This window comes from Ctenocephalides felis, unplaced genomic scaffold (genome assembly GCF_003426905.1).
Source record: "Ctenocephalides felis isolate EL2017-DRISC unplaced genomic scaffold, ASM342690v1 CF-g0.4_SCAFFOLD_00845, whole genome shotgun sequence".
In the NCBI taxonomy this organism is placed as follows: Eukaryota; Metazoa; Arthropoda; class Insecta; order Siphonaptera; family Pulicidae; genus Ctenocephalides; species Ctenocephalides felis.
The window spans coordinates 51,506,827-51,516,614 of record NW_020536999.1 but is presented as its reverse complement, the minus strand read 5'-3'; the positions used below and the strand labels follow the sequence as shown (position 1 = coordinate 51,516,614).

At 30.4% G+C, this 9,788-nt stretch overlaps 1 protein-coding gene across 1 annotated transcript; it reads right to left on the bottom strand.

Annotated features, from left to right (window-relative positions):
- Positions 1 to 2,245: 2,245 nt before the first annotated feature.
- On the bottom strand, positions 2,246 to 9,528 carry LOC113364204 (E3 ubiquitin-protein ligase Ubr3-like). Its single transcript, XM_026606692.1, has 23 exons — positions 9,400 to 9,528; positions 9,184 to 9,322; positions 8,956 to 9,122; positions 8,614 to 8,887; positions 8,327 to 8,498; positions 8,125 to 8,262; positions 7,401 to 7,586; positions 7,161 to 7,321; positions 6,539 to 6,746; positions 6,285 to 6,429; positions 6,103 to 6,206; positions 5,870 to 6,003; positions 5,588 to 5,734; positions 5,171 to 5,316; positions 4,927 to 5,089; positions 4,495 to 4,717; positions 4,202 to 4,420; positions 3,864 to 4,123; positions 3,637 to 3,775; positions 3,350 to 3,564; positions 3,127 to 3,258; positions 2,578 to 2,717; positions 2,246 to 2,446 (listed from the first exon to the last, which is right to left on the bottom strand). Exons 1-23 carry the CDS (start codon positions 9,507 to 9,509, stop codon positions 2,329 to 2,331), a joined length of 3,840 nt encoding a protein of 1,279 aa, XP_026462477.1. The 5' UTR covers positions 9,510 to 9,528; the 3' UTR covers positions 2,246 to 2,328.
- Between the last annotated feature and the right edge of the window lie 260 nt (positions 9,529 to 9,788).

Sequence of the window (9,788 nt, the reverse complement as noted above, 5' to 3'; positions counted from 1 at the left end):
ATATATATATATATATATATATATAAATGTTGTACTATATAATACAAAAATATAACACATAACCTATAATAAACACATGTTATAATAAATTTATGCAGGCATTTAATTGCTATCGCTATATTATAATGAAAAAGTATACTTGTAAAAGTACATGAGAAATACGATAGAAATTTAAACCAATTATCAATCAAGAAAAAAATGAAAAAGGCTTACAGTTTGTTCCAACTTCATCTGGCAAAACTTCAAAAAGGACGTGATAATTTTCCTTCACAATCAATGAAAAATAACACTTTGTTGGAACCTTATTTTCAAATAACACTATCACTATCTAATAATGCCAGTTTAATAATTATTAATAAAATAATAACACAAATACTTCATATAAAATATGTTTTATGAAATAACACTATCAAATACGTAATGTCAGTCAGTTTACCTGACATGTTAAGTTGTCGCCAAATGTCATCTAATTTAAGGTGATACCGCCAAATAAAATATGTCATCCATGTTCGCCAACAGAAGAAAAAAAACATCGCAAACTTTTGGATTTCCAAAGTCACATGATCTTAAATCTAGTCATATAATCTTAAATTGCTGGAACTTTTCGCACCGTAATTAGAAATCTTGGTACGGAACCCAAAAAAATTTACACAAAATGTGTACACATTATTAAAATCTCTATAATATATCTAATAATTTGATGTACATATGTCCAATAAGCATTTTTGCCCGCCAAATTACATTTTTTCAACTTATTTTCATTGAAAGTCCATGACCGCTGGATCTGCCTTCCCAAAAATTTAATCAGTTCTTCATCTTATCAATACAAGTAAAATGTTTTTTGAATTATTAAAATCGGACACTCCGTTCTCTTAAATACTGAGTTACCGTTTTTGGCGCTTTTTGCCCCGTATCTTCGGAACGGCTTGACCTGCCTTCGCCAAAAACTAATCAGCACGTCTCCTTATCAATACGAATCGAATGTATTTTGAATTATTCAAATCGGTTGATCGGTGTTCCCGAAATCATCGACGAAAATTTGTATCCGCACACACACACACACATACACCCATTTTTCTAAGGTATGCCAAAATATTCAGAAACCTTTGAAACGTAAAGAGATATAAATATTTTCATTTTCGATTTTTTTGCGATTACTATAACTTGCCCTACGGGAAGTTAATATTATATCATGGCGTTAATAAATCGCTTATAAAACTTTTGTTAGGTTATAAAATTTTAGATTTTTTTTTTAAGTTAATTTTGTTTCTATTAATCTATTAATCATTGGTTGTTTTTATGTTTAGTATATTTGTTTTTAGTTTTTTTAAATAATAAATTATATTGAAAACGACGTATGAACTATAGAAGTTAATTCATATCTTGAATTGCCATAAATGCGCAATATCTTTATGAAAAAGGGCGTGTATAATAATACGCCAATAGAAAACGTAGTAAATACATTGTTGCACATTTCCGCAGGCGCTTTAGCGCTTTTGAGGACTATATATTGCTTGAGAGCTGTTTCATTGGTGGTTTCATTATACATGATACATGAGAAACTGTTCTATATAATTTATCTAATAAATATTTTTTATTGCTTGACTTCTTATTGTATATGCAGAATTAAACGTATGAAAAAAACTATTATGCGCACGGTCAAATTTCTGAGACCTGATTCCAATCAGATCTTTATTCATTTTCAAAAGAATTCCGTGGCAAAGTGCCGATTCTTGTTGGATCCATTTGCATTCCAATGAAGCAGCATGGCATAGACATTCCGTTATTATGAAATACTCCGAGAGAGATACTGCCCTACTACAAATTTGAATGTAAAATAATAATACCAATTTCGATAGAAAGTTTATACCTTTAACTTCAAATAGCTTGATAGTTTAAATACGTCATTGACTTTGCGACCCATGTATCATTTTCCAATGCGATTAAATGTTTTATTAGATATAAAAATAGAATTATTATTATTCGTTTACAATTCACTTTATTCAAAAATTGAGTATAAAAGTATTGCTTCAACATTTTTTTTTATTTTTAAATCTAAGGTAATCACCAAACCTATTAAGACTAAAACATACCAAAATTGTAAACCTTAGTTTTATGAGCACCTGCAATATGAAAATCAAAACATTTTGGTCATAAAATAAACACAATTTTAGTTTACTATAACGTTTTATATTTAAAACAAAATTTTATTAAACAGTTGAATACATGCAAAGCAAAAGCGCCAATATAGTATACATAAAATTTAATTCGCAATGTATTCACAATTTATATATAAATAATTTATTTGCGTTCCTCTATCTAGGTAATTTATAAAGAATCCCTATGCCAAACCCATGTTCTTTTAGTGTGATCAAACTTGTGTGATAACCATTGAGATTCGAGTAAATTAAAGCGATCCTCACTTAAGTAAAGCGGCTTGCCTCTTCTGAAAATCGGAAACATATGATAATAAAATAATATTTTTGTTTTTCGTGCGAAATTAAACGTGCATTATTAGATAAAAAAGTATATTCTACATATAGAAAATAAATATGGAAAGATGTAAATTTAACTTACTTTAGATCTCTATCTTCCTCATCATAGTCATCTAAATATAAAGAACCCCACAAGCATGCTCTTCTTCCCCTAATTATAATTATGTATGTTGAAGTAACCACTAAAAATATACCAGTTCCACCTCCGCAATCGATTGAATGCTAAAATATTATTTTTAATTTAAAAATGAGATTTTTTAAATTGTAACCTATATATAAAAAAAGACAGTGGTACTCTGACTTAGGAATGACCTAGCACAAAAGTGTTTTAAGATACGAGCCACCGAAGGACAGTTTTATACATGTTAAGTTCGCGTTTTTTGATTTTTGTATATCTTGCAAAATATTATTTGCTTTTATAACTATGGGTCAACAGAAAAGAGTCATGTCTCTTGAATTAAAAAGCGAAATTATTGAAAAATATGAGTGAGGATGTACAAGTAGTATATCACAGATGTACTGGTTTTAAACCACTGTATATGAATGAATTTAGTACTACACACAAAAATAACAATTTGTATAATGTGATACTGAGTTATTCAATGACAAAAATTATAACTATAATAATTACCTGAACTGCTTCACAAACATCTTGTTGCCTACAGCAAGGCTGTTTTAAACAAACTACAGTTCCGCACATCATGCAAATAGAACTCTCCTTAGGTACTGAATTACATTGTTTGCATGGCCTTTCATGATAATACTGTAAAATAATATTAAAATATATATTTTAATTACAAATTATAAACTGTATGCTATTTCAACAAATGCATTATGTTTTATTGATCACTTACTGTAAAAAGCCTTTCATATTCCTGAGGCAATCTGAGTAGTCTAGGTTGGTGCCAATCAACGTGCATATCGACAACCAAAGATTTGGCATGTGTTCTAGCTCGCAATATTAATGTTGTTAGGTCTCGCAACCATATAGATGATGGATCGGTGAAAGAGTTATAATTTAAAGGCCATGACAAGGCTTGAGCAGCATTAAACTTATCCCATTCCATACCTGAAACACAAACAAAAATGTAAATAAAACATAGCAAAATTAAAAACTGCATAAGATTATAAAGTCACATACTATTTTTTGTTAGTTCCAAGTAATAAATTAATCTAACAAATTCAAGTTCTGGTGTGTTAATATCTGGCAGATTTTCACGATATAAATGGTGTCTCAGCAATGCAGCGACGCGAAGGAAAGGCAGGCATAAACGTTGTATCTAATATAAAAGATCATTAAATTACATCTTGATTTCATTAAAAATAATAAAAAATATATCACAATAGATGTTAATATATTTTCTCTACCTTTTGCTCCAGTGCGTGCAAGTTTACTTTGGTCATGGTCTGACTAGTACTGGGTTGAATGGATTCCGTATCATAAAGACCAGTATATCTGAGTGAATTAAGAACAAGACCTAAAGCATTGCAAAGTTTATAATCTCTGGCAAATTCAATATTTGCTAAAATCCAAGTGCGCTCTGGCTCAGTCAAACTGCAACTCATTTGTGTTAGCACTTGGTAGTAGAGTAAATTATACAATACTTTTACAATACATGTGAAATATGCTGCAATAAACATAATAAAATGATTATTAAAATTTACAGAAAAATTCCATAAAAATTTCACAATTTATAGGCACATACATAAATCCAAATGTAGAGGCACTAGAAGTACAAATTTAAACAATAATGCACATGGATCACGCAACAAAAGTGGTACTGATAATTCCTGATGTGTGGATGCAGCTGGTAATAAAGGAGAGTCAGAGTCTGATGTTAAGCCACACAGAGCAGACCACGTACGCCAAGTAGGCCATTCGGCCAGAACTCTAGCATGTACTGAAAGTACGTGCAGAAGTGGGACTAAAAAAAAATGATTAAAAATTTAATTTATTTGTTATAAAAAAGTGTGTATGTAATAATATGCAAGAATATACCTATGCAATCTCGTTTTGGCTTATATCTGACTGAATTGTTTGCACACAATGAACCACCACGCTGTACAATTTCAGCTTCTATATTAATTCTAGCTATTGAGGTCACAAATAAGAACAAACTCTGATGAGAAGGAGCTGAACTTTTCTGTTTAAATTTAAATTGTGTGCTATTAGTCATTTCTTCCATAGCTTTGAACACTGCCTCTGCCAGTGGAGTAGTTGTCTGCAAAATAAGTTTATCGAATAATTTTATTATAATAATTATATTTCATATTATATATATATATATATATATATATATGTGTGTGTGTATATGTATATACATATATGTATATATAAGTGAAAAATATATTTCTATTATGTTAATTATATAAGAATAGTTATAATATAACATAACATATTGTAAGTAATATAATATTAATATTTACTTACAATAGGCTTTTCTATTTCCTTAAGCATTTGAGTCAAATCTGATGCCAATTCTGCCGTTTGTTTACAAGAAGTTTTTACAACAGGATTCAATCTTCCTAGTTGTGGACTAAGAGGTAATACTAGATTTGCCAATTGCCGACAAACTGGGCATAAAAACTCACCACTGAAAATAAAAAAGCAATCATAGCATCTTAGTATATAATTGCAATAAATTTTTAAATAACAATAACAATTGAGTAATTACCGATCTATGTGCAAAGTTTGAGGTCTCTGAGAATTATTAAGGCTTTTTAAGTATGATGTGAGGCAAGCCAAATGTAAATGATGTCCACAGGATTGAACATGTACACCTCCTTCCCAACCCAGATTCACAGACAGCAACCAGGATGGCTGATAAATACAAAAAACATAAAGCTCTAATCTATTATTAAACATGAAATGAATACATAAAATGAATAGGTAATATATAATTTTCTTTTTGATTTGATTTGATTTTTGATAATTATATTTGTAACATATATATATATATATATATATATATATATATATATATATATATATATATATATATATATATTTAACTATATATTTGACTATATATTTAACATATTATTTTCTAAAACAAAAATCTATTTCCTAATTATTTTATAAATATACTCACTGTGTCAAAAAGTTCTAGCATGTCCACAATACGCTTGTCAAATTCTGATGCTTGAGTTGAATCTCTTTGGTTGTTTGTATCCTCATCAGATACTGCCAAAGGTAATCTATCAGGATGTTTTCTACGATGTCCCACCACACTACTCGACTGTAATAATAAAAATATAACAAATTAAATTGATGTATATTATAATTTTTACAAACAAAAAAATATATTTGATTACAATTACTGCTTGAAATTGTTTATTAATATTTGATCAAAATAATGAGAAGTTTTACATACTTGCACAAGCACTACTAGGCCGATTGGATTGTCTTCTGCACTTGGAGAAGTCGTATTACATATAATACAATCATATTCCTTTTCATGAGGCTGTTCTTCTTCTTCGCGCCAGTCCATGTCCGTTACATTGTCGCCTAGAATTATAAATTCAATGGATTATAAATATATTTAGTATTACTTAATCTATAAATTTTCATGCTAGTATCATACATTATTATATTTCAAACACAAACCTGACTCCATTGCTTTTTCCATAAATTGTTTCTGTTTATTTGCAAATTCTTGCATTAACCTTTGTTGTCTTTCCTTTGCCCTGCGACTTCTTTCTTCCTTTTCCCTGTTGAAGGTATTTTTAATGCATATTACTCATAAATAATAACTAACTAAATAACAATATATTTTTATTATGTTATACCTCTTTTCTTTAGCTCTTTGTTCAGCCTGTTTTTCTCTTTGATTAGGCCATAGTCGTTTTCTTATATCCGATATGTTTTGTTTACATAAAATATCTAATGCTGCTATTTTCCTCAAGAGATTTCCAATAAAAAAGGGACCATCACCTACGAAAAATATGTCGTATATTAAAAAAATTTCTTAAGTAGCTTATAATTAATATAGACTTATTTTATGAAATAAAAATAAAGTCAATTGAAAATTTCATAAAAATACCTATTCGTTTGTCATAGTCATCTGGTTTATTAGTACTAGAATTATCACAGCTCTGATTATCACTGGTTGAAGAAGTTCCCGCAGCAAATTCTGGCGTCTCCTCTAAAGAAAAACTATCCAAAGTTCCGCTAAGCTGCGAATGCAGCTTTAGTAGTAATGATATTATGCTCTCATTTATGACTACCGTGCTAGGATCGGAGACATTACCCTAAAAAATGTTTACTTATTAACTTCCTTATTAAAATAAATATTACCACTGATATTAAATCGGTTACGCATCACATATTTAAAATAAAGAATTTATTAATTGCTCATTGAAAGATCTATCAAACTATTGTATAAATTCATATTTTTAAGTCCGGTATATATTTATTGTTGAACTACAATAGAAGTTAAAAAAGTTATACGTTTTCTCACATTTATATATCAAAACATTTTTTTCTAATATTTATATGTTGAAATTTGTGATTACAGAAAACTTTGCTAAACAGGCTCTCATGAAAAGCTAATAAAAATGCTAACAATTTAGATGTTTGTCGTAACATTTGTCTAAGTGAAATCCTAAATGCTTAGCAAAGTTAATAACTTCTGAACAAGAACTCTTCTAATCATTTCTAATTACCTCAACAGGCATTCTTTTATAAGATTTACGTGCGCCTACGGATTGAGGTATGATGTCTGAATTACGACTGGGCACGGCCACAGGTTGAACACGGGCAAACGGCAAAAATACCGAATTACCGGACGGAAACATTTCTGATCCGGACAATAAAGCCGGTGCTCCTATAAAAAAAAAAAACAACATAAAAATTGCAAATCATGATATAAAAATAATATCATTCACAACAAAACGCGTGTTTACCAGAATGACTAGGTGTAGGTTCAGCATTTGTATCTCTCAAAGCAACTTCCATGCCCACTGCCATCATATCATTCTCAGTATCAGGAAGTGCTGGATCAGGCAAAGCCAGCGCCAAAGACTCAGCAGTCATTTCTATGTCTTCAGCTTCTTCAGATACTAAAGATTGCTCAGGCACCATAGATAAATCTAAATCATAATATATTATTATATAGTCATAATCAAAAATTGGTACATACAACATAAAGCACTTACAAATATAATTATTAGATGAACATAACGTAATTTATCATTATATCATTATATAGTCATTTTTATATAAGAATTGGTTTTATATAAAAAGGTTGTTTAATCTATAAATATAGAAGAATTTCGCTAATCCGGCACTTGAATAGACGAACTCCTCCAATAATCCGACACACTCAGCGACCAAAGCGCTAAACAATCTGTTGGAAACTAGCTTTTCAACTATTTCCGCTATTTTCAATATGCTATCAATGTCAATTTTAACTATATTCCAGTATTCCGGAACTCTTTGGTTTCAAATACTGACGCGTTAGTGAGATTTTACTGCATATATATTTATATAGCAAAACAAGTATTTAAAAAAAACTGTTTGTAAACAAGGTTGAAATACAAAATAACACTTTGAATAATCTACGCAATGAATCCATTATCAAAACTAAAATTGGATTACTTTATTTTTATAACTATCTCTCATAATCACCTTGGGGTAGTGCTAAATCTCTTCTTTGTGGCAAAACCAAAGCACTGGAAAGATTTGGGTCTCCACTAATCATTCTGAAAGGAGAATTTGATGCCACTGGAGTCAAATCTGTTTCAGACGTATCCCAATCGTTATCAGCTGAAATATTAAGAGAACATTCTTATACTGTTCTTAATTTTTAGCTATAAATTTAAGAACTAACCTTCAAACATGTAATTTGCCGGAGTAACTTGTGGTTCTGGTGGAGCTAAAGCAACCCGAGGAATAACCGTTCTAAGATTCTCGCTCAATGAATCATTTCTAAAACAATCCAACATTTCGTAATCCCTCTGCTGTTGTGCCGATGTGCATGACGTATATTGGCAAACGGGTGACTACAAAAAGATATTCATTAGCTATGAACACAATCATGTAAAACACTAGTATGTTTTATGTGTATGTGAACATAAAACGAATATGTTTGCTATTCTAAATTTGTGAAATATTTACTTTATATGCATCTGGATCAACACTGTCGACAGCCATTTCCAAAAGGAAAATAGCCAAAGCCAAAACTTGTTCCGAAACACTAGTAGTATGTACTGCTCTATACAGAACTGAGAGTAAAGTGGCGTGCAGAACGCGAGAGTGCAGCAAGCGGGTAGGGTTAAGACAGCTTTCAGTTTCGCTCTGGTGCGATTGATTATTTCGAGCAAAACACTGCGGCGAACGGAATGGTGGCCATAATGTACTTTGGGCAGGCAATTTATATTCTTGTTTGACGCTGGACAAATAAAAATTATATCAAGATATATCGGAAAAACAGTTAAAATACGCATTCTTTACACTCACTAAGCGGCAAAACGATCCATAGAACTTTGAAAATCTCGTCTGTGAACAGCGCGCAGTAATACATGCAAAGGATCATAGTGTTTCTCCCAAACAATTGGCAGTGGAACAAATAAACCTTGTTCCAGATTTTCTGATCCTTTTGGAGGTGGTCGATACGATGATGAAAGCTGAAAAACCGACATTTAAGTTATAATAATAGTATAAACATATATATCTTTATCAGCAAACCTCTCTTAAAACGGTCTCAAAATTTTTAGTATGTGCATTTCCAGAACGTTCTGGCATTAATTCCAACAACTGACTATGAGTTTTGTCGCTTGTAGCAAGAAGTGCGCTGATTTCTAATTGGGATTGCAAAAGCTCGTCACTACCTATGGGGTTGAAATATAAAAATTTACATTAATATAAAAAATCCAATATTCTATTTTAACAAAAAAGTATTACTTACATTTTCCCATGTTTGTTTTAGATGAAATGAGCGTTGCTAAATATGTTAGAAAACCTTCTAGCATTGAATCTTGTTCTAACTCTTTAGCTGGAGTTAGTGTACCCATGCCCAACCATTCTTTAATTCCAAACCTGTGAATAATATGATATTAAATCAATTATTCAAGCCCTAGTTATAGTACTTAAATAAATGGCTATAATAAATATAAAATATAGTTATAGTAATGGTAAATCCAGAGTAAAATTGAAAAAAGACGAATCACATTTCCAAAACATTAGCAGCACATAACGTCAAAATATAGTTATAGTAAAGGTAAATTAAATCAAAAGTAAAATAGAAAAAAAGCCGAATCACAATTTCAAATTTCTTTTGGCAATAGGCAGAA